The 26,195-nt window shown below is 28.8% G+C and overlaps 2 protein-coding genes, 2 long non-coding RNA genes and 1 other non-coding gene across 7 annotated transcripts; 1 reads left to right on the plus strand and 4 right to left on the minus strand.

Moving 5' to 3' along the window:
* Positions 1-613: 613 nt before the first annotated feature.
* LOC126851762 (uncharacterized) lies at positions 614-5,959 on the minus strand. The gene is made up of 4 exons (XM_050596056.1): positions 5,661-5,959; positions 3,249-3,289; positions 2,029-2,225; positions 614-1,550 (listed from the first exon to the last, which is right to left on the minus strand). Exons 1-4 carry the CDS (start codon positions 5,743-5,745, stop codon positions 1,493-1,495), a joined length of 381 nt encoding a protein of 126 aa, XP_050452013.1. The 5' UTR covers positions 5,746-5,959; the 3' UTR covers positions 614-1,492.
* A 712-nt stretch (positions 5,960-6,671) lies between these two features.
* Positions 6,672-11,212, plus strand: LOC126851752 (uncharacterized). The gene is made up of 5 exons (XR_007687728.1): positions 6,672-7,461; positions 7,740-7,771; positions 8,029-8,166; positions 10,513-10,746; positions 11,082-11,212. It is a non-coding gene; the product is annotated as an uncharacterized LOC126851752 (long non-coding RNA).
* On the minus strand, positions 8,956-19,327 carry LOC126851751 (uncharacterized). Of its 3 annotated transcripts, none has more exons than XM_050596039.1 (14): positions 19,065-19,327; positions 16,336-16,602; positions 15,919-16,102; positions 15,209-15,337; positions 14,808-15,119; positions 14,476-14,711; positions 14,251-14,380; positions 12,897-13,991; positions 12,731-12,780; positions 12,168-12,645; positions 12,000-12,070; positions 11,552-11,876; positions 11,062-11,478; positions 8,956-10,984 (listed from the first exon to the last, which is right to left on the minus strand). In XM_050596039.1, exons 2-14 carry the CDS (start codon positions 16,521-16,523, stop codon positions 10,460-10,462), a joined length of 4,140 nt encoding a protein of 1,379 aa, XP_050451996.1. In that variant the 5' UTR covers positions 16,524-16,602; positions 19,065-19,327; the 3' UTR covers positions 8,956-10,459. The 3 variants fall into 3 exon arrangements, with proteins under 3 accessions (XP_050451996.1, XP_050451995.1, XP_050451997.1); XM_050596038.1 differs by having other exon boundaries at positions 15,209-15,346; XM_050596040.1 differs by lacking the exons at positions 15,919-16,102; positions 19,065-19,327 and having other exon boundaries at positions 15,209-15,346; positions 16,336-16,473.
* A 2,636-nt stretch (positions 19,328-21,963) lies between these two features.
* Positions 21,964-25,708, minus strand: LOC126851819 (uncharacterized). Its single transcript, XR_007687735.1, has 3 exons — positions 25,160-25,708; positions 24,398-24,629; positions 21,964-24,072 (listed from the first exon to the last, which is right to left on the minus strand). It is a non-coding gene; the product is annotated as an uncharacterized LOC126851819 (long non-coding RNA).
* A 251-nt stretch (positions 25,709-25,959) lies between these two features.
* On the minus strand, positions 25,960-26,031 carry Trnaw-cca (transfer RNA tryptophan (anticodon CCA)). The gene has a single exon. It is a non-coding gene; the product is annotated as a tRNA-Trp (tRNA).
* Between the last annotated feature and the right edge of the window lie 164 nt (positions 26,032-26,195).

Below are 26,195 nucleotides of genomic sequence, written 5' to 3' on the forward strand. Positions count from 1 at the left end.
TGTGACCAAAAAGCATTATCAATATGATTATATTTTACGAAAATAAATTTGTGTTTTATAAATCAGAGTTCCAATAAATTTGATATAAATAAGTCTCACTGATAATAAATTACCAATATATACATATATAAACAATATATTATCGATAACTGATATATCTTATGTGACCCGGGTATATACTTTTATAAAAATTGATATTACAATGATTAATAACAAAAATTTACAAACTTAAAAGGTATCGATGAATCTTTATTGTATCCAACACAAGACACAAGACTGTCGTCACGAAAGCGTGATAAAACTCATTAATCAAACAGAATGTCTACCTTGATCGGTGATGTGAAATATCTGTATGCTCAGCGTTCAGAGGATATGAATAGACGTTAATGTGCATTATTCCCATTATCAAGCACGCCACTTTTCTACGCTTTAAAGGGAAGATGTAATAATCAAGAAGGGAAACATAATACCGCGCGCTTTAACGTCTAACAACTTATCATTATTCATAAACACTCGCGCATAATCCAACAGGTTTTACAGGTTCAACTATGTACACGTGTCTTGCTGAACTTCGAATGCAGTTGCTCGCTATACATTTCATAACACAATGATATTAAAAATATCCATAATTTATTTCAACTAATCAAAGCGAGGCAGTTACAGCAATAATAAGTGAGATATACACATTTGTACATTCATCCATTCTTTTCTGAATCGTCGTGTAGTGTCGATATGTCGGGCGGAAGCACCGTGAACATTCTTACGTCGAAAGATGGAACGCACGTGACGCCGAGAACATATATATGTATGTACAATCGATGAGACCAGTACATACGATTTGATTAAATTTGCAATGTCCGTTACTTGCGAGATTTGGCAAGATTCCAGTCGATCGTAGTTATATTTAATCTAACCGTACAATATTGATTTATCACGTAACATCAACGTTACGACCAAGTATTATGCGTCATACGTATCACAGTTTGACACCCAAAAAACTCAATCGACATTATGTAAAATTTGTAACTTGTTCCGTTCGACTCTTACAGGAGATAAGTAAAAAATATCTCGAAGTTTAGAAGACGTCCTAATCACGATGCCAAATTAAACAACAATTAGGTGTCAGATTGTTGCTTCAGATCGATTTACATGTCTTTTCAGAATTGTCTTCTTCTACTATTCCAGACAATATTAATTCGCCCTATTTAGAAATATCTATAATGCTTAATTTGCTAATAGATCTGTCTCTTTAAACGCAGTTATATATTACATGTATATACGATTTTAAGAAATTTAAGTCAGATGATGTAACTTAACGATTATTTTTACATTTTCTCATTCGTCATTAAGATATATTGGTCAGATATACTAGATGTCACTAGACTATCCGTCCCAACGAGTTAAATAATAACGTGAACGTTTCGCAAAACGCGAAAAATTAAATGTATTCTTATTTTCGTCCCCTAGGAATGTATATCTAGCACAGTTATCATTAGTGAGCTGCGTTTGATGGGGTTGCCTTCTGCAGAGCTTCTTGTTGGTACTGATACCTGAAACAAATGTTGATTCGGTAAACTCTCGGAATACGAAGCAGTCAACGATTGAAACAACATCGTGTTTTGTGACATTCAGCAAGATAAATAATACAAGACGTTGCGCGCAAACAAAAGAAACAAAAAACTCGCTTGCTTAACTAATTCCTCTTGTAGTGTTAAAAGTTTTGCAGAAACGCGTATAAAGATAAACAAGAAATCTCGTTTCTATGTACATAAAACTTATTAGAGAATAAAAACAAAATAGAGATAATGGTGCTCAGGAAACACATGCTTATATAAAACTCTCGAAATAAAGATCTCAAAATGCGAATTTCAAATAGAATTCATAAATGGTGTGATTTAAGGAGGAACTGGGGAACAAATCAACTATATCAAAAATGAATAAATGTAATACATTTCGAGATTCAATAATGTAACTGATCCGATCGTTTACTTCCTCTTTAAGGCACGTGTCGAGATATGATATATTCACCTCAAGGCTCTCGTAATTTGGTATATAGCCGTAAACGCGACGAAGAGGTTCACGCTAAAAAGACTCCAATTTCTTGGGGTGATGACTAAGGAGTATCTGGTCCAGATCACCCCCGTAATGCCCAAGGCACCAGATTGACTGATGGAGATCTTCTCCGCTGGCCTTCGTAGATCACCGAGGCCGGCAATGACGAGCCCCTGCGAAAAGAATAATTTACATAATATCTTATAATCATCTCATTACTTTTGCTTCCAAAAAAAATTAAAAAAAACCATCAAATCTTAAGCATTATATGATATGATATATTTGTTTTAAGTTGATCGTATTTCCATTTGAGTTCTATTTATTTATTTTCTTACAAGTTGACAAATCTATCCATAAATTATTTTCGTTACATAGTTATATATCATCGATGTATGACAGATATAAACAGAGGCGGCAATCAAATAAACTTTGTTTTATGGTTAATGTCACGAATTTTATATTTATATTATTTTTAATTTAGCGCGATATTATAAAATGTCATTCGTCATTGAAATAAAATGCTCAACCAGATTGGATTTCAATAAAACGCATATTTTCATTAAAAATAAAATATATATTATATTTATGTAATATATATAATATATATTATATTATATAAAAATACATATTATATACATAAAATAATAAATATATATATATATATATATATATATATATATATATATAATAATTTTTAATATATATGTATTTAAAACTGTAATATATAAATATACATATTTTTCGGAATTGCTGTGAAATTACTAAATGGCAAGAAAAATCAATATAGTATAAATGAACACATCATTTAGAGCATTTCTGGTACATACGCCTACATTTTTGTCAATATTGTATTACGCAATCGCCTTGAAGCAAAACTAATTTGTATATTAGTAATATGCAGGCATGGCATTATTCAATCTTATAATGTTTTGCGACAAAGTTTTTTTAAAAATCGGACAAACAAAATAAATAGTTTTTTTCTTCTTTTTTTTAGACTTATTGTTAAAGAGTAAAAATATCAAGTGTGAAATTAAAAGTATTTATTACAAAAATTAATAATTATACGTAACACTCTGGTTATTTAGATTTTTATATTTACTAGTTAATTTACCGGAATTGCAACGAGCTAATAAAATTGATATATTAAAAAGAAAGAAATATATTTTTAATAATTTTTAAAGAAATATATTACTAACCCATTTGAAAAGCGGTGCCCAGAAGAAGATGGTCTGCGGACCTAGAAAGCACATGGCAATTAACACAAATTACAGAGAATATAAGTATTATGACATTCTTTATGTAGAGTTCAATTAGTCAAATGTGCCATGCCTGCAACGTGTTTTCCTCTCCATTATCTCTCGCGTACACAATTTTTTAAAGATTAACTCGACATTTCGTAACGCAGCAATTTTAGCTCGAAATAATAGATAAACACAGAGAAAAATATATCCATACAATATTCGAATACAATATGCAATGCAGACAAATATGATAATCGATGCGACATTCTCGCGCGCTGCCCGACCCTATTCGCTCCATTTATCCGACCTTCCGCTCTAATAGCGCGAGTAAATTCGTTAGAGAGTAGCTTTAACACAGATCCGAAGCCTTGTCTCCATTCATATTTTAATTCGGTGATGGTGCGATCGCTTGGGCGCCAACAGTTTTGGCAGAAAATAGGACAGCTCGACGCAAAGTACAGCTGAAAAATTTGTGTTTTTTTGTTAAAAAATATGCCAATTAAAATTTTTGTGTAAATATTTAACACATTTATGCGTTAATTTAATATATTATTGTTGTGTTAATTGAACTCTAGTGTTAAATTATTCAAATAACGAAAGAAAAGTATGCACAAATTTTTAATTTTATACAATAGATATATAGATATATTTCGTATTATTAGTGAAAGAATTTATTTGTTCAAATTTACAGAAAAAAAATGTTGATTTTATTCTATCATAGGAGTGAGAGTGATTACAGACCGTCAATAACATTTTTCCTAGATTAATTTTATCGTTAAAAATATGTTGATTTTACAGAAAATTTACAGATATTTTCAGATTATTATAAATTTTGCATTGATTTTGAAATATTAACATAATATTAGTGTCACCATTTAATATATCCATATTATGTTAAATTACACAAAAATTTGTGTGGCTCGTTTAAGAATATACAAGGTGTTCCAAAATTAAATTGATAAATTAAATGTGTTTGCGAGGTTCTCTTGTTAGTCTTTGATTCTCTAATGCCAAAACAGCTCATTTGCGGACACGAGTTTATTGACAAAACTGATTTGTCCTTTATAACCACCTAAAGTTTGTTTAATTCTGGGACACCATGTATATTAAATTTAAATCAAATTCTCCAACAGTTTGTTCCTACTTCTGAATTTCGAAATATGAAATAAATGCAATTTTTATTCTTTTCAATTTAATTTATATCTTTTTTTCGAATATACAGGGTGTTTCAAAGTTAAATGATCAAACTTCGACAATATGTTCTATAAGAAAAAATAAGAAAAAAATATATATAAACATATATTTATATAAACATAGATCCAGAAATGTTTCATTAAGACGAAAAAAAAGAATAAAGTTCGATCGTTTAACTTTGAAGCATCCTGTATGCTCCTCTTATCAATTAGTATTATTCAGTAATATTTTGGTTTCTTCTCTATCAAAAATTGATTGTGATACACGCATATCTGTACAAAGATAAATTCGCGCAATTTGCATACTTATATTAAGTGTCGCGAATATATTAAAATATCTTCAGTACTCTCTTCAGATTGATAATATCGCGGAATCGATAAAATGTGAAAAGAACGAGTCGCGTGAATTTATTACAATCCGGTATGCAGATATGCGAGACCTAATTTAAGAATGCGTCGACCTTGGAGAAAGGCAAATTGCATGTCGTCAATATCTTACGCAAGTCTCACGCGATAATAAAAGATGCGGAAGAAACGCTTATTACGTCTCATCGATCGATAAGGAAAAGTGTCGAGATAAAATCGCGATTAAATAGAACGACATTTTTGAATTGTATTATTTCGCGGAGAAAAAAAAAAGAGGACACACTCCGGAAATTAAAAAAAGAAAAAAATTCCCCAGGTCGTTGCTCCCCAGAATAGCACGATATATTCTTTGACTATTCTATTTAGCTTCAAATATATTATTTTGAGAATTTTCTTACGGAAAATTATCTATGAATCTTGATAGAATATTCTCTCGTGTTAAAAGAATATTTTATAAATCTTCTCAGGCTATTGCATTTAAAACAGTCTCCCCTCTTGAAGTTTTCTGCAGATTCATAGATCGTTTTTTGTTTCACTTTATTAGAATATTCAAATATTCACTGAGGAATATTTATAGAATGTTTATAGAATAAGTTTGCGCTATCTGGGTTCAAATATCGAAGCGATAACAAAAATATAGAGCGAGCGATTTGAATGTCCAGCTTCAAAGGGAAATATTTATCGTACACAAAAAAATACAAACGTCATTCGCATTTCCCTCATTTCTCTCTCTCTCTCTCTCTCTCTTTCTCCCGGCGCATCATGCATACACAGGCGCACGTGCCACCTGATCGATTACTTTACTCACCAGCTGGATGTTTCCACAGAGGCTGCAGTCCTTCGGGCACGAACTTGCCGATGACGTTCATCGAATTCCTGTAGATTATCGACATGGTTCCTCGAAATGCGGAGACTTCGGCGGATCGATTCGACACTTCGCGGACAATAAAATCGAGGACGAAAAATCGCGCGGAAAAAAAAAAACTCGTCCGACGATCAATGGGACGATGCGATCCGAACGTTGCGACCGAGAGGCGCAAAGTGTCGCCGATTGGTCGCGATGACGCTCGCGCGATTTCGCTTCTCGCTCGCCTCTCCTCTCTCGACCTCGCCAGGCGAGCTATCGCTCCCTCTCTCTCTCTCTCTCTCTCTCTTTCTCTCTTCGCTCCCTTCTTCTCACCCTCTTCCTGTCGACGATGAATTTGCGCGCCTGACTTATATACAGATGCGCCAGACTTTAAAATATTGTCTGGCTGTTATGAAATCTGCGATGCCTGTATTGCCCGGAAAACTAAAGGTGGGACGAGGATGGACGCGAAAATTGATCTCACGCTTATATATATATATATATATATAAATTTAATAAAAAGACACTTTGAAAATTAATAAAAATAATGTTCCAAAAATTATCAATTAAAAAAAAAAATTAATTTTTCAAAGTTAAATATTTTTCAAAAAATTAAATTTCAAAAGATTAAAGAAAAAAATAAATTTCTTGAAACTCTCTTTTGTATATGGTATTTATAGAAGAGATTAGATTTTTGAAATTTAATTATTTGAAAATCTTTTAACTTTGAGAAGTTAAAATATTTTTAAAAAGGTGATGATGTTTTTTAAAAAATTTTGTCTATTAATTTTTAAAGTGCTTCTTTTACTAAATCTTGAGATACTTATTATTGCGGTATTGAGATACTTTAATTTGCGGATACATCCACGTTCGGAGAAGTTATTATAAAAGAATATCTTTAATTTCGTTCTGAGAAAGAAAATTTTAAATGAAATAATACAATCTTATATTATCTTATATTATCGGGAAATGATAAAACATATAGTTTGTTGCGATATAAATTAGAGCAGAATCTGTTAAAAGTTAATGGAATGACATGATAAGATAATTCAGGAAGCCAGGAAGTATTTCAATTATCGGAAACAAGGACCGGAGACTATAATATTATTTGTATACAAGGTGTCCTAAGATATCACGGCGAATATCTTGTTGACAGTAAAATAAATAAATAATATATACATAAATTCTCTTTTCCTTATTTGAGGATTATTATATTTATATTTACATTAAAAGTTTCCAATTTTTTTCTATCGTATATTTTAATAAAAATTTAAGCCTCAAATTAAAATTCTCTTTCTCTCCCCCCTCCCGCCTCTCTCTATTAATTCAAAGCAATTTGCATCCAAATTAATTGAAAAATGTAGTTTTGTTATTGTGTGTGTTTATTATTGTTGTATGTGTACCTGTTATTTTGTTGGCTCCCCAAAGTTTTAATTTGCAAAGAATCTCTTTTTCAAAATCCGTTAATGTATATACCATAACAGAAATGCTATACATATAAAAAACATTTTAAAATAGTCCTTATTTACAAACAGACAGAGAATACTTACATCTCGCTTATGTCATGTCGACAAAAGTTATTATCAAAAGTTCAAATGTTACGTTTGTTATTTACGTAAACATATCATGTATATTTTCGGATATATATCTCGCCTTTAATAATCTTGATTAGTCAATTATTATATCAACGTCCGCTTATCGACATATGTATTTGATAATTTAAATATGTCTAACGTCGCACATCTCGAAATTTGTATATAAGGTAATTATATTTTTTTACTTTCTCTTGTTCGAGAAAAATACTTGTTATCAACAAACACTTGTTGTTATTGAAACAACTTTGTTATCTGTTATTCACTCTATTATTATATTTTAAAAAACTACTATTGTATTAATTCTAAGATTTTCATATTTGATTGTACCTATATACGAATTCTTCACATATGCGTCTCAAACTGTTCTGATTGTCTATCAACTTATTTATTTATTTTATATATGATTTTTTGCGATCTTATCATCTCTGATCTAAATTTACTGAAGATGGTCCGAAAAATGAAACGTTCGTTTCTAATGTAAGTAATTAAAATTTTAATATGTTAAAAATATGCGCCCCACCTTTTGCGTTGAATTTTATTTATTTATTTTTGCAAATTTTTTTTTGTTACCGTATTTTTTTTATTTATATTAATTAAGTAAACATTATGAAAAAATTTGACAAAATCTCGCAAGCTTATCTCTTTTCATGCTGTCCAATAAGTCATGTTAGTAGGGTCTTAAAAATTTTTTTTTTGAAAAAAAATTAAAAATTAAAAAATTTTAATTTGCACAGATAAGGCTGCTGCCGGATAAAATAAAACAAAATGGACAATATCTCTTCAAAAGTTTCCATCACGCTCGTTCGATGAGAGACAAGATCACAGGACATTTTTGTTACACAAGAGGAGAAAAAACGTTTGTCATATAAACGGTATTTACTATACATATCCTTAATATAAATATAGTTAACTTATATGTATATTGTATGTGTTAATGTCGAACATAAAGATACTTCAATGTGATCTTGTGAAAGACCTTGCTCTTGCTGACATTGGCCGAGAGTTCCAAATCGGATACTCGGATGTTCGCCAAATCGTTTATCTCTCTTTTTCTCTCGTACAATGATTAAATTTTCTATTAATAAAACAAAGGCATTTGTGCCCCGCAATTTGGCAATGTGGTTTGGAGAAATAATGACTGTAGTTTTGAAAAAAAATATCTATGAGAAATGTCTTAAATAAATATGCCTTTTACATATTATCATATATGCCGGAGAAGAAATACTCCTATTATAGTTAACAAAAACAGTCATTTTGATGTGATAAAATTGACATCAAAGTCACCACTTTTGCTCCCTGGCATGAATTTAAATTAGCATAATTAGATTTTTACTATATAAGTATGGAGTGTGCCAATGGTATGTGGATTGTAAATCCTATAATAAAATCAAGCGAGAAAAAAGATTTTTTCAACAATATAATTTTATATTTTTAATGACCAATTAATTTTTTTATATGATTTATTATTTACGCACACACATATATATATATATATATATATATATATATATATATAGTGTTTTTATACTGATTTTTCTAAATAGGCGCGAACGCAATTGGCAATCCGTTCTTGTATAGAATTCTTATATACAAAGATTTAAAGCAGCTTAAAGTATATCGTGTGTGTGTGTGTGTATTAGTATTACAAAAAAACACAAATATATTACAAACATTATGTACATAATTTTTATTATATCAACATATGTTTGTAACAATGATTCAAAATATACAATACAAAGCGATTGTAAATAAATAATTTCAAAAAATGTATTTAGGGGATTAAAATATGTAATGTCTGATCAATTGTCCACTTTTTGTAAGCAGTTCAGTTTAGCTTGCGTTCGCAATACATTATAAATGTGCAATGTAGTTTTGAATATTAGGTATATAAAAAGTATCTCTTATTGAAATATAATTACTTTCTTTGATATGCAATAGATGCATATAAGATCGTGCAATATTTTATGTGATATCTTAACAAGATTGAAAAATTCTTTATTCCGTAACACTAACAGAACTGACAAATCGAGATATATAAAAAAAATAATAAAAAATCTAATATAAAATTTTATCAAAGATAAAGGATACGCTTATTTTATGTAGTTATGAGATACAAACTATGAATTTGATGAAACTTTTCCAATCTCAATGTTCCAACATTAAAATAAATACAATCTAATACAATTAGATAGAAAAGTTTCAATCACAATATAGCTTTGTAAGGACAGCAATATAATAAATTATACAAATACACATATTAAAAATATTCTTACATATTTATATATAATATAAGGCACATGAATTACATATAATATATAAAATATGTATATATGTATAATGTCATTAATTGCCGTATATACATAGCGATTATTTAACTGGATAAATCCAGTGAAATTTATGAGCCGTCACATTGATCAGTCTTATGTTCGTTAAATCTTTAATATAATACTAGTAAAAAAGCAATGATTGAAATGTTCAATATAAAAGGTATGTCATAAATACATATTATAGTCATTCTAAAGAACTTTCTAAAATATTTTCAATAAAAATGATGCAGCATTTATCAAAAATCAGCAAACTTGCATGATAAAAATATATTTGGAAAGTATATATATTTGGCAGTTTAGTATATTCGTAAAGGATTTTATCGATGGCACAGATATATATATTAATCCAACTATTCTATTGTAATATGTTGTAGTAGCACTTATTAGATAGAGAGCAAAAAAGCTCTATTGTAAAAAAATGCATATTTAATAATGAGCTTTTCTACATCAGTAAATTATAGCTAATTTGTTGATAAATGCAAGTGGCAGCGAAATTGATATCAAGTATGGAATATAAATAGATATAGATGTATACAGTTCATTAACGCAAACTTGAGCATATGCAATGAAACACAGATATTACGTCATTAAAAACATTCTAATTACACAATTTTTGTGTATCTTATTATAATCTATATTGCATTATATATTAGCTTTTCTTTGTTTTTTTTTTATTTTTTATATAACAATACAATATTACTATTGTATTTCAGATTGCAATAACCAATGTAAATGCACCGGTAACTGTATTTTTTTTTAAATTTGTATTTACATCCTGCGGCAATAATACTATTATCACATATAATTGCACGGTTGCAGTATTGCATATTAAATTAATTCATCTATATGGTTTTGAAATATTGTAATCAATGAGTTTAAATGTGCTAATAGATCCATACATATCAACTGTAATGAATTTGGAAAAATCTGAAGAAACAAGTAGTTTCGTATTCGGATTTGGTGGCAATTCGACAACTGCTAATAATTCTGGTACTTCGGAGTCTCTGCCTATTTTGTTTATCCAATAATCACTTACGGTGCAAACGGCACTGTCAATAATATCTGCGTCTAATGCGTTATTATTTTGTAAATTAGATATATCGGCATCTAGGCTTCGGCTAGAAGGTAGGTTCTTAAATGTATTTAAACTGAATGAGGGTGTGCTGATGCTAGGCCTAATACCCATTCGACTTCTCCTTACATTACTCTTTGTTAAAGCAATGTTCCACCAAACTAGTTCATTATTTGTCACTGAGAGTAAAATCGGAACCCTTACAGTAGTCGGTGCCCAAAACAATTGTATAATGGGATCATTATGAAAAGATAGTCGAATGATCTCTGTCTGCTTGCTTATATCAATAATCTAAAAACGAAAAGATAATATTAAATTTGTATCAAAGTGTATAATTAATGAGTTAAGTAATGGTGAAACAAACTTACAATAATTTGTCCTCTTTCAGTTCCAACAGCAATATACTGTTCATTTTGCGAAATATCACAACAAGTTGCTTTCCATGAAAACCGAAAAGTAGAATAAGGCTGTTCATTATTTTCAATACAAGGTAGTAATATCGTATTTTTGCAAAAATAGTATAAAACTAATTGGTTTGATTCATTTAAGACTGCTAAGTAAGTTTTGTTGTGACTAAAACAACTATATGTAACATTTGAAGGCAGATTAAATGGGACTTGATTTAATAATTTCCAAAATATAGTCTCAGTGCATTCATTAAGCCGAATCGTTTTCATGTCACTCTGTGTTATTATTGCCATATGATTGTAATTTAATTTGTGAATATCGATTATGTGTCCTGCAGATATATCAGTTCCGAATATCTGTTTAGAATGTTGCCACATCTATTGAATAAAAATTAATAAAAATAAATATATAATTAAATATTTTAAATTGAATTAGGAATTTAATACATACCATTAAATTACTATTACTCCATCCACACACTATTATATTAGAGTTACAGATGTTTATAATCTTCAAAAATATATTTAATTTTTCCAGCTTCAAAATAGTATAGGATGTTTCGGTTGCTATGTCATATAACATAAGGTTACATTTTTCTGTAACATATACAATTTCTTTTCCATCAGGAGAAAGTTGTAAGTTTACTATTTTTCCTTTTGACTCAAGTTCTATTGTTTCTTCCCCATGTGAAACTATTATTTTCTTCAGCTGGCTCTCTTTGACTATAATATCTGTTTCGTCATAAGGTTTAACTATTGCGTCAAATAAACATTTCCTATAATTTAACAAAAGAAATAGTGCTATAAGATTTAATTAAGTTTAAAATATATAGTATACATATGTGACGAAGAGGGCGAGAGAGAGAAAGGAATGTAAAAATGATGCATAAATGTATTACCTTGGTATTTTATTTGATTCTTGTATTGGAAAGTTCCACTTGTAAAATAATCTGTTCCCGTTACCGCATATCTGAGAAAAAATAAGAAACTATTAACTGTTTCAAACATATCTTATAAAAATTTAGTTAAATATATAACTAATAAATTAATAAAAGAATAATACGTACAATGTGACAGCCTTCTTCTTCCAAGCAATAAGTATCTAAGGATGTGACGCGACTTTTGTAAATAGCGATAATTGGATATCCAACCGAGGTTTGCCATACATTTATGAAACCCGCAGAGTCAGCCATAATCATATATTCACCATCATAAGTTATAGTTGCGCAAACATAAGTTGTAGGACTATTTTCAATGAACACCTTTCTTTGTTTAGAGAAAGTGTGCACATTGTCCCCGTCCCACCACCATTTTACACATATAGCTTGCTTTTCGGTAGCAATCATTAACGAGTCGTTGCGCCTGGGTACATGATGAAAAAAGATGATCTTTTCGCTTTTTAATTGCAGATTGTAACAGGAAAGGTATCGATAAGCATTGTAATCCTCGCTACAATTGGAATATACAGTAAAGGTCATCTTTGATTCATCTATTACATGTAGTAACGAAGCTTGAGCAGTAAACGCTATTTTCGTTAGAATTTCCCTGTAACAAATGTATGCCATATTATGTTATACTGACATGCACAAACGCGTATACGCATAATCGTTTAACATGTACATGTACTTACGTGGGATCTTTTTTTATAGTAAACACAAGTTCCCCCTTTCGATTCCACATCTAAAAAAATATATATCATTAAAGAGAGAGAAACACGAATAATACATTATATATTATATTACAATTTTTCTAAAAAAGTATAAAAGAATTATGTATGAAAGACTAAAATATAGTACCCGAATTTTTGTTTTGTTAGTGCACGCAGCAATATATTGGTCTTCATATCCAAATGCCATGTCTAATATCATTTCATCTTTGATCGAGAATTCTACTACACTGTCATCTAAACCATTAATGTTTGCAAACATGTTAGACCAGGCACTTTGTTTTTGTCGTGGACTCTCCATATGCATATGACCATGATCATTGGGTTCAAATACATCGTTCAACAGAAGAGGAAATAATTTTATTATGCCAGTGCTGCTCAATGATAAGAAGCAATCACCATTCACAGATACAATAAGTTTTTTAATTGAACATTCTTCGTTATGTCCATTAAAAACTTGTTGCTGCATGTTTTTGCAATTCCACAAAATTATTTTGCCTCTTGTGTTTCCAATCAAAATCAAATGAGAATAATCTGTGAAAGATGACGTGCAAATGTCCGTTGATGTTTCGTGAATTAACGATATATTCACGTATTCGAGAGTTTTATCATGAGATAAGTATAGGTAATTCCCTTTTTTCATAGCTAGTTGTTTGGCAGTTTGCGTGACATAATCTTGATGTGGATGGTTCATCGCGATTTGAATTATATCTAAACATTTCTTCCGTCTATGTTCTACTATAATGTTTGCTTGTTCTTGAAGAAATCTTTCGATATCAGACACTTGCGCTTCATATTCGTTATTATAGCATGTAATGTACCTTCTATATTTTTTCAAATCTAGTAATAGATCTGTTAAACCCGAATGCATTATTTTAGCTTGAATAAAACTGAAGTCCAAATAAAGTTTCGGAAATTCTTCAAATAATTTTGCTTCCTCCAAATGATGGCCAATATAGGAATAGATATAATTATCATCTGGCAATTTCGAAAAATCGTTATTGCAATGTTCGCGATATTTTTCAATAACAGATTTATGCATCTGTGTCAATTCGTCTTGTGTTAGTTTCGTCCTTAGATGACATAGCAGTAAGTCATGCACACCATAAATATAACTTTTCAAATCCTTGTTCCATTTTTTTGCTACAAGTGACTTATGGCACAAATCAAGCATCAGTTCATCAATTTGATATATATCTTCTTCTTCCCAGAGAATTGATAGAGTCTAAAAAAAAAAATAAAGCTAAATTGAGAAAGAAAAGAGACCATAAAATTATTATAAAATCTTTTTAAGTAAAGGCGTTTTGAAAATATGGGATAATTTATGATTTTTTTTAATGATAATATATGTTTTTGTTATAATAAGATGGATTATATATATATATATATATATATATATATATATGTGTGTGTTGTGTGTGTGTGTGTGTGTGTGTGTGTGTGTGTGTATGCAGTGAATTAATAATGTATAGATTTTATCATACCTTTGAAGTTATGTTAACATCTTCATTAAAAATAGCTAGACTCTTATAATATTTCTTCAAATTTGGTTGTAGTTGTCCAATACACATATCAAAAATAGTTTCTTGTTTTTTAAAAAATTCTCTTATTACTCTGTAACATAGTATAATGATAAAATTTTATTAATTAATATAATATTTAGAATTAAAGAAATTAAACATTATTTAGAAATTATATAATATCCATACTTGTTTTTTGCATCCTTTTTTCTCAAGGATTCCAGATAATATTTCCATCTCTTAGTGTTTATTCTCATATCGTATTTAAATTCTTTAAATTGTGCAGCAAACATGGCAATGAGTAATGGCATACCCTTACATTCTTCATGAATTCTCTTTGCTTCTAAAGGTAATTTATCCACATCCATTTCAAGCACTTTAGCGAATAAACCTAATGTTTCTGTTTCTGTAAATCCATCATTCATCTGAAAGCAATGCATATTTTGTTGTAAGAATAATTATATACTTTAATACATATATATAATCATAAAAGTAATAAGATATTCTGGTATTGTATATACCTCTATTTTCGTAAATATTTTTTCTTCTAGAACATTAATGTCAGCAGTGAGAACTAGAGTTTTACATTCAAAATCAAAAGCATTAACAATCTTTTTATCAAATACATCATCTAAAATCAGTAAAGCCTTGCGATTATCTTGCTGATTAAAATAATATTTAAAAAATCGGATCAAAGAATCTTTCTCTAACGGAGTGAACGATTCTGGTTGTATTTCCAAGTTCTTCACACTATGATAGAGTGTGTTTAATTGAATTAGTATTTCTTCATCGACTGAACGATCGCATGTAAATTTAATCCAGTAAATTTGATTCTAAAGTAAAAATAAAGAAAAAATTATTTGTATGCAAAATGTAATATTAAATGTAATATTAAATATTCTAAGTCCAATAGAAAACATACAGAAAATAAATTTTTCACTAGTTTTATATCCTTGAGAGTATTGGCAGTTAGACTAGATTTTCCAAATCCCTTCATGCCATGTAACACAATGTATTCTGCGGGCTTTAATTGTTGTAAAGCCATTGTCAACTGTATAATCTGTAAACATAATATATCGTATAATAAAATTTTATTTCATAAAATTAGAGAATCAAAAAATACATACACACATGATACATGATTTATTATATATTTTTATTATATGACTTATTATGTACTTTTATTATATGACTTATTATATAATTTTATTATATGACTTATTATATAATTTTATTATATAACATATATGTATAAAAATGACATTGAATAATTTTTTATAAACTTACAGACGATTTAGATTTCCATATGTATGCATGGAAATAAACAATTAAACTAAATAAGAAAAAATGTAATAATTTATCACAAATTACATTTATAATAGCACAGGATTAAATATATATTGCATTTGACATTATAAAAAAAAATTATTTTTTAAGATCCTTAAAATAATTTTATCACGATTTTATAAAGATTATATATATATATATATATATATATATATATATATATATATATATATCAAATAATAATGGATATTTCAAAGTTCATAATTTTATCTTATTATTAGTGCAACTATAATCAAGATACAGTCAGAATGAGTCACATAATATCAATATTGTATTTAATTATACCTTTTCTTCTCTGGTAACTGTCAATGGAGAAAGGGGTGGCATGTTAAGAGGCCCAACATAATAATCTATCTCTCCATTGTTTTCTATTGTATAATTACATAACAATTTATCTATTTGCTCGCTAAGCCAGATGTAGTGATGTTTTAAAGATTGATGAAAAACATCAAAAGCACATGGGCCACATCTTAAAAATGTTAATACAAACACTTAATGATTACATTGAACTCTAATGTCTATCATAAGCTATACGTTGTTAAATAAAAATGTAGATTATGAAAGTAATTTGCGACACATGTGATTATTGTTATTTATTAGTATAATTAGAATAAAAATTTAAATAATAAATTAAAATAAAAACATATATGCAAGATTGTATGAAACATATGCAAATACAAAATAATGAAAATATAAACATACCTTGGAAGTATATCTAATAATTTTTCCGCTCTCTCTTCCTTAGTAGCGCCAGTGTAAATGTTCTGAATATCTCTTGTTTTTAAAATATCATTGGACGCTAAAGGTTCTACAATGTCATTATCAATATCTAGATCATCAATTATATCATCCCTCAAATGACGGAGAATTTCTTTATGAGCAGGTTCCATCTTTATGATTAAAGTTTATGATCCAAATTACAATAGAGCTTGCAGTTATCTTGTTCGAATTTAATACAAAAATTTATATCTAAAATAAATAATGATAAAAATTACTTAACTTGACATTAATTCCAATTATATATGATTGAGTTATAAGTAAATAATCATCTATTCTTAATAAATTTCACAAGATGAGAAAATCCAGCATTTAAGAATAAATATTACAATAACTTGTAATCTTAATAATGTAACTTTTAATTTGATATATAGTAATAAGTGTGTAAAAATAATATAATGAAATCTATTTATATATTTTAATTGAATCTAAATATACATACATTATTTTGCAGTATCACATAAAATATGTAACTATTGTTGCAAATATCTATATGTCATTTACAATGTTATTTATTCAACAACAATCAATATAGAAATTCCAACAAATAAACAATGACAAAAAGCCAATCAGAACCCGGACGCAGAGTTTTACGCGTATAAAAAATGTTCTTATATATAAACCGTTAAAGCATGGTCTAATAAAGTAAAATTAATCCATTTCGGTCCTCTTCGGGTCCTTATCAATGGTAATGAATCATAATAATAATAAATAGCGATAAATCAATTGAAAGAGAGCGATGTTCCGATCGCGGTAAGGAACCAAAATTAATTCTAAGATGTAATAATACGCTTACATAGCGTATGACGGATTGCAAAAATCGCAAACAAACTGATTGCCCTTTTGTCATTGTTTATTTGTTGGTATTTTAATATTTGAGCCCTTCGTATTACTTTATTCTATTGTTACATTTTAATATAGAAATTGTTCCAAAACTTCATCATCTTTATCATCATCTTTATTTTTACATCTTCATAGTACATGTAATCTCTTTACCTTATTAGAAAAAATATATATAGAAAAATCTGTTTTATCAGACATATATATATATAAATATAAGCCATCTAACAAAAAATGCTGTCCTCTTCTTAGGAAATAAATTTGTAAAGTAGTTTTTTTACGATTGCATCAGATAGTTAAAAAGAAAAGCTTAGCAGCTACACACACGATATCTTTATTGATTATTCTAATGATAATCTCAAATATCGCGCATATCAACGCAAATCGATAAAATTTATCAGCCATGATTTAATCCATAGCCGAAAAGTATACCACGAGTATTAGACCGAGTAATAAAGAAAGAAGCTTTCTTTATATAATACATACAGGGTGTCTAAAAAAACTCCCCATCTCCTATATTTCGGAAACGGCTCAAGATTATGAAAAGAATATATTCTTTTCAGATGGAAGGGGGAGGAATTTGTCCCCCCGCGTCTTTCTATCTTTGTTTAACTTTTTAATAAATACCAAAAATGAAATGACGTTCGTACGCACACAAATGATATTCTAAAGGCAGCTCAAGAAGGTGCCCCAAGAAGACTCTAATTCAAATTTCGAATGAATCCCTCCCCCTCCTCTCTCCAAAAAGGTCAATTTTTAAAAAACCGTTACTCCAATTTGGAAAATCCTAAAAAAAAAAAAAACATTCGAGGTGCGAAAGTATTCATTTTTTTAAGCCCTTTCCATAAAAAAATATTCACACTAATAGCGGAATTCGGTCACTTGCACTACATCACACCAGTGCACATTAAAGGCTGCTATATATGAAGTATTTGAATGCAATGATATAATATATAAAGATTTTGATGACGAAAAAATAATGTATGTTCTGTTAAATGACAATTATCATGATTGGATTTCAATTACTTAAAATGTTTATATTATTCTTTTTTATTATATAACCACATGTATAGCAGCCTTTAATATGCACCAATGCGACGCAGTGTAAATGACCGAATTCACTATAAGGAATGCACCCGTCCGTGCGCGCATATATCGATACTATTATAACTTTCAAGACTTGAATTTAATAGTTTTTTTTAGATCTCTTTTTCGACCTGAAAAAGATCAAATCTGAATTTTTTTTGATCGAATACGTATTTCGCGCTTTTTCATAATTTTTAGCCGTTTTCCGAAATATAGGGGATGGAAACAGATTTTATAGACACCCTATATAACTATTTGCGCGTCATATTTTTACAGTGAATATACTGCTTTTCTTGTTTACACGCACGTATAAATATATACGAAATCTCTACATAAATCCTCTTTAGCTTTTTAGCCTCTTAAAAGATAAACAACAACAAAGGTAGATTTTCTCAAAAATGAAACTTTAAATGAAAATTTTTTTTTCTGTATTTCTACTTGTATTTTCACAAGGGATCATCTCCATTATACTTGTATTATACGATTTCCGATAGGTCTGCATATACATATATATATATATAATTTTTTTTTTTTTTTTTATTTTTATCTTACTTTTAGATATTCTGAATTGAAACGTATACATTCTGCTCTCACATCTTGTCTTTTTTCTCTCCCCGTCCTCACATGTTTTTACAGAATCGCCATTTTGATACTCATAGACGAGAATCCTTATTTTTTCCTTTATATATTTAAAGAAAATTTACTAGTCCTATTTTTTTCCTACTAACCTTTTCCTCGAATGGATGTTATTGCCCTCTTTCACATCTCGTGAAATGTTGTTTATCTCGCACATTAATCGTTGAGATGTAAGATTTAATCTTTACGGAGTCAACGAGAATCCCTCTTTGTTGGAAAATCTAGAGTAGTATCTCTTGCCGTAACTACAATGCGATATCCTTGCAACACGATTGATGACTATTCTTGACAACTGTTGACAAACCACTGACCATCACCGACCAGACACATACAGGAAACTGACTACAGTTACAGTGTTGGCTGGTGGGAGCGGGAGGCGGGAGCCGCGGGAACAGAGCGCATTCTTCGCGCATGCGCGGCAGTAGTGGCGATTAACCAGCGATATATCACTTTGTAAGCGTAGAAAATTTGACGGCCTCAAGCAAGATCACTTAATTAAAATATATATATATATATATATATATATATATATATATATAATTTTATATATATTGTACATATATTTTATATATATTATCAAAATTTTCTATATATAAAATTTTTCTTAGAAAAAAATTTTTATGAGCAACTAGCGGTACACCTGTTAGCCCGTATTAAATACTTTAGTGAGTTCGCGTACCTTGCGAAAAACCCATCCCGTTTAATAGGCTATTGGCTGCAATACTCGCAATGCTGCGAGAGATAAATTTCTTCGACAACATTTCTATGCGCATGCGTGAGTCATTGTGGCATTAAACGAATAATTGACCTTTAACCATAGACATATATGCTTTCCAACAAGCAACACAGGCGATAGTGTGACACAGAGTCGACACAGGTACTTTCCCGCAATAATCCAACTTGACAAGGCTAAGAAGTGAAGTGGAGATAATTTTCAAAAATCAAGATTACCAATTTCGGAAATTTTTTAAATTTTTATATTTGCAAGACTGGACATTAAAAAAACATGCTTTTTCTTTTGTTTGATATGAATACGTATGTAGTTTTGTAATTAATCTTCTAAATTAATGAGAAAATACAGTGCAAATCTATGACGTAATAATATATCACTCGATGATGCTGGTGTTACGTCTCAACGACGCTCTTTCTCTTACTATATCTCGATTAGTAAGAAAAAGATAGCTTTCTAATTTATAGGGCAACTTGCTTCCACTTATACCCCAGAGACGCCGAGAGCTAGGAGCAAACTAGTGGATCTAGGGGAATAACGGAACTAATTATTTATTAGAGAATTTTACTAGATATATTAGGAATATACGCAGGCGCAACTACGTATATTACAGAATTGAGCAATTTGGCATTGCAAGTATTTTCCTATGATGGCTACAATTCCTAAGCTCCATAAAGTTAGCCGGTCAACATTCACTTTTATAATTTTTTTTTTTATAAATCGTTTGTTGGTGATTGTTGGCCTAATTACAACGTTTGTTGGTTAATATTTTTTTTGAAAATACGAAAATAAAATTTTGTGTTAAGTTAGCCGGAAGGATATTATGTTTGTTCCAATCTTAATTCAATCGATGCACAATCGTTTGTTGGTCACGGAAAAACTAATTAAAACGTTTGTTGGTTTATATTTGCTTTGAAAAATGAAAAAAATTAATGCAATAATCCCGGTCCCGTACAGCAGCGCCTCTACGTCCATTTTACGGCCTCTTGGAACTACAGGCCAAGTCCATTTTCAGGTAGGATAAAACAGCCAGTTGGTTCATTTCCGTGCTACGTCCACTTTTCAATTTTGGTTCATGTCTGTGCTACATCAACTTTTCGATTTGTCGATAGTGATCGCTAGACAAAGAGAGATGATTGCGCCGTCTTCGTCCGTCTTTCATTGCGTATATATGTAGCGTCCATGAAAGCACATGATCGACGTATTGAGCACACGGATGCGATTGTGAGATGAGATAACATCAGACAAGGAGCAATAATCGTATGCTATCCTTGTTTCTCTAGTGTATCGCTTCACGGCCGAAATACGGGTTGAAATTGAAAATGCTTTTTGGCCTCTCATTGCAGAAAGCAGTAACGCAACAAAACTAATAAGCACCCACTTTTTGCAAATTTTATACTTGCGTGTGTATATATATATATATATATATATACATATATATATACATATATATACATATATATATATATAAACACATATTCATATATATATATATATATATATATATATATATATATATATATATATGAATATATGTGTTTAAATTATAATTAAAATTATACGTGCAATTAAATATTGTTTGATAATCAATAATAATAGAATAGTAGAAGAATAATAGAATTTGTTGCTTTGTGACTATCGATACTTTGTATCATATCAATGGGAAATAGCACGGTTGTCAATTCTTGTTTGGTATTATTGTTTAACAATCGTAATCGCAATTTCATAAGCTAACAATTGTATTATTTTTTTTTAATTGTACAGACATCGTGTAAATACAGATGTACAGTATCGTGGGACGTTCCGCATATAAAAGTATTATTAAAATAAATTTCGATAAAACAATTTAAACAAAAAGTAATTTTTATAAGATAATTCCTATCCGCATTTGTTTCATCTTAAATAATTTTTTATAATATAGGTCTGTAGTACATAGAATTAATAAATGATTAATATTTATGATTATGATAATTTATGGAATTAATTTCAATTTATTTCTATTCTAGTAATTAATTTGGAAATTATAATGTTCTAGCATTTTATAATTTAGGGAAGAATTATTTTAGATAATTGTTATATATATGCAAGATATAATTTATGATTCTTGTTCCTATCGCTATCGCCTCACATTGTGCAAAAAGAGCCTTAAAAGCGGTATTTAATTATTAGCTAAAAGATAGTTTTGAAAAATGGCAGAACGTTACAGAAATAAAGTGGAGATAGTTTTGTCAAAAATCAAGATTATTACAATTTCAAAAGTTTTTAAAATTTTTTTATTTACAGCACTGGACATTAATAAACATTTTCTTTTGTTTGACATACATACGTAGTTTTGTAATCAATCTTCTAAATTAATAAGAAAATATAGTGCAAATACTATGACGTAATAACATATCACTCGATAATGCTATACAGCCGTGATTTATTAGAAGAGAAAAAATGTATCGATTGCAAAAGTAATTTATTTGTAGAATATGTATAGTAAATAAACAATATAAGCATCAATTGTTTAAAAATATTAAATTTTTATAATTCATTTTTATAATTCATTTTAATATAATTTATATTATTAACTATTATTTACGTAATTACGTATTTACAATATACCGTAACAATGTAAAAAATTGAGTTTTACTGATATTAATTTTATGTAAAAAAAATGTAAGACCTGATCTGCTATAGGTATAGTAGTAAGCCTTAAACCGTAAAAAAATTACCAATAACAATTAATTATTTTCTTCACATTTGACTGTGATTAATCAATTTTTGTTATAGTTTAAGACTTACACTACACTTATTATAAATTTGGGCTAATAAAATATTACTTTCTAAATGTATGAAATAATTTTTCTCCGCTTGAATCCTTGACATCAATATTAATTATTTTCATTAATTATGAGCGAATATCTAATGTCTCTAAATTAACGTCTTGAGCAAAAAAATAAAACATTCATTTATCATTAGTATTAATATCGGACCTCAATAAAAATAAAACACTTAGAACACAAAATTTAACGATGCGACTCATCTTAACCGAACCTAAAACACATATGTAATAATATTAGTATATTAATATAATTTTGGTTGGCCCATTTCCATATTTTTTAATACAGTATGATCTTTTCCTATATGTTGAAAGAAGTTGAGAATCTCTTCTGCAGTTTGATGGGGAATATTTTTGTCAGCAATTAAGGCGGCATATCTAATTTCCGCTGATTTTCTACGGTCATCAAATGTTAAAAATGATTCATTAATTTGCATATTGGATTTTTTTTCTTCATTCGATTTGCTTAATTCAATATTATTTTTTTCATATTTATCTATATGTGTTTTAGATTCAGCGTGTCGATAGATTTGCGATAAACCGCCAGCAATAGATTTATCGCAAATGGAACAAAAAAATAAATTTGTGTCGTGTGGCACTTCATGTAACCAGCATTTAAATTGTTCAATTTCTAACCATCTTTGTTGAAATACAGATTTACGTGATGACTTTTTTGTTGGTAAATTATTTTCACAATCAGCATCAGCTAATATTGTTTTTGCCTTATCAATATTATTTCTATGACACGCAGAATCCACATGTCTAGATACATGTGTTGAATTACATGAAAAATTTTTGTTGCATATACTACAATAATAAAGACTTTGATCAGATGATACTTTGCATATCCAAGATTTATATCGATCATCAGTAAGCCAAGCTTCTGCAAAACCTCGCTTACGTTTTTTACTCAATTCATCACAAGTTTCCATTACAATTATAATTTAAATTATAATTAAAAAAAAATAGAAAAATAAAAAACAGCTACTAGAATATACAGTGAAAATATATACACGTATGTTTATATATAAATATGTGTGTTTCTGTATACAGCTTTCATATAGAGATTAAGACTCTGTGTTCGTCACTCTCATACTATTTAACGATTTCTTCTTTAATTGCATACGTGTGTGTATGTATATGTAAAAATACCACTTACTTGCATAAATATCATGAATATTATTTTACAAATGCTTAAAAACAGACGACACTTACAAGACACATTAAACGTTTCTTGGAGCAAGAAATATGTATCATGAAATAAATACGTCACATGACAACAGTAATGTCCAGATAGTACATAGGTATCTGAAAAATATCCCACAAATATTCTTCAAGAAAAATGCCCATAAAATGTCCGTTTTATGTCCCTCAAATATATAATGATATTCACGATATATCCAAATATTAAAATGGTGAACATGGTTTAATCCTTGACATCTTTAAGAGATATCCAATGGACGTCAAATGGACACAAATTGACAATAAAGAATATATGGAACTTCACATATAGATGAGAAACAAAGGTGTTAAAAAGAGGTTACACCTGAAATTTTAATTTACATTAAAAGATGAAATATGTGTATGTATATACATATATATATTTTTTTTTTAAACAATACATTTATCAAATAAAGTTTATATCACATATATTGCATTTTAATTTTAACAGTCTTATATATTTCAAAGCAGTATATCTATTTTTAAGAAGTTCATAAAAGTTTCATAATTTAGAAAAAAAATATACTTATTAAACAAACTAAGATATATATATATATATATATATATATATATATATATAATAAATTAATAATGATAAATAATTGTAACTGGCAATTAAATAATTTGTATCAAAAATAGAGGGAACATACAGTTGATTGAAAAATTGATTTATTTCGTTCTTGAAAATATTGTTCCACTTTTTCCAATTCTTCTATACTTTGTGAAGAAAAATTCAATGCAATTTAAAATGTAAGTTCATTCCCATCTGTTATATTCACATTTTCTTTTTCGAAACTGTAGCTTTTCTTTAGTTCTTTATAGCATTCTTTTATTACTTTTATAAGTAAAAATAATTCTTTAAACACCTTTGGAATTTTTCATCTGAAAAAAGATCAAAAGAAAATTTTTAATAAATACAATTAAAACTGCTTACAATATAAAAACAATTCATTAAAATATATTAAAGCCAATTAATTAAAATTGTAACACACACATTGTAACATGTATCACTATTTTTATATATAGGACAGTATGTATATATTTGTTTATTATCAGTCTCTTTATCTTCAGTTTTATTAGAACTTGTATTATCTATGCATGTTCACATCTGTCCATATAAAATGATTTGTTAGCATATTAAATATACATGTATATATATATATATATATGATTAAAAATAAATAGATAATTATTTAAAACAAAATTATTTGAAATTGCTTCATTAAATATTTCAATGTTAGTAATATTAGTGATATATTTGAAAATTTATTCTCACTGATAGATGAATATTTTACATTATATGTATATATATCATTACAATTATTAATAGAAGTTAATTGATGAATTTAAGTTTGAATTGTTTGCTATATTAATTAAATTAATGACAAAACAGAATTTTTTTCAAAACTTACTTATAGCAATAGATAAATTTACTTTTTGAGTTGTTTTTCTGCATACACTTTTCACATTCACATTCATTTTAGTGACCTTCTTCGTCGTCTTTTTGAAAACTTAGAATATTAATTCGTTATCTTATACAATTTGAAGGTTATATATAAAAAACCGTGACAAGTATTTAATATATTATTGTACTTTTGTCATATGAGAAAAATTAAGAAATTTCACGAGAGTAAACATAACGTATAAAAACACATTTTATCATATCTCTCACATATAATTCTAGATAATATAAAAATATTGTTACTGATGTATCATTACGTGAACAACGAACAGAAAGCAGCGCCGTTAAACCATGGGTCTGTTCGTTTTGCTGAACTAGTTGCACTAGTTCAGAGTTTATCTTTTTCTTTCCAATGTGGAGAAACTCTGAATTAGTGCAGCCAGTTCAACAAAAGGAACAGACCCTATGTGTCGATAAAGGATAAGAGCCAAAACAAGACTGGGTACTGGGTTCGCTTCTCTGAACGTGCTCTGTCCTTATTTAATTTTCCGTAAACAAAATAGAGACGATGCTTTTAGCGTGCAAGCATGCTCCTCGAACCAAGCCTTGTTAATCTAACGCACTAATCTTTCTTCTTTCGTGTATACATTATTTATTCATTTTAACAGGAAGAGTGCGCGAGAAAGTGCAATCTCAAAAAATAAATTCATAATTATATTTGATATTGAAAAATTAATTTTATATTACATATGTATACAAAAATAGCAATAAACAATTGCAACCCTAAATAAAATTAAAAAAAAAAGATGCTGACCCCGACGTGATTTGAACACGCAACCTTCTGATCTGGAGTCAGACGCGCTACCGTTGCGCCACGGAGTCATATGATCTTGACACTCCAATTGCGCATACTAGTGTTAGCGCAATTTTAAGCAAGCTTAAAGCAAGCTTCTTCATTTCCAATAAAACGAAATAATAATTTCGCGAAAATTTCTCCAAAAGTCAAACGGGAAAGTTCTTCTAAAAGAACTCAACAAAGAGACTGT

Source organism: Cataglyphis hispanica, chromosome 8 (genome assembly GCF_021464435.1).
Source record: "Cataglyphis hispanica isolate Lineage 1 chromosome 8, ULB_Chis1_1.0, whole genome shotgun sequence".
Lineage (NCBI taxonomy): Eukaryota > Metazoa > Arthropoda > Insecta > Hymenoptera > Formicidae > Cataglyphis > Cataglyphis hispanica.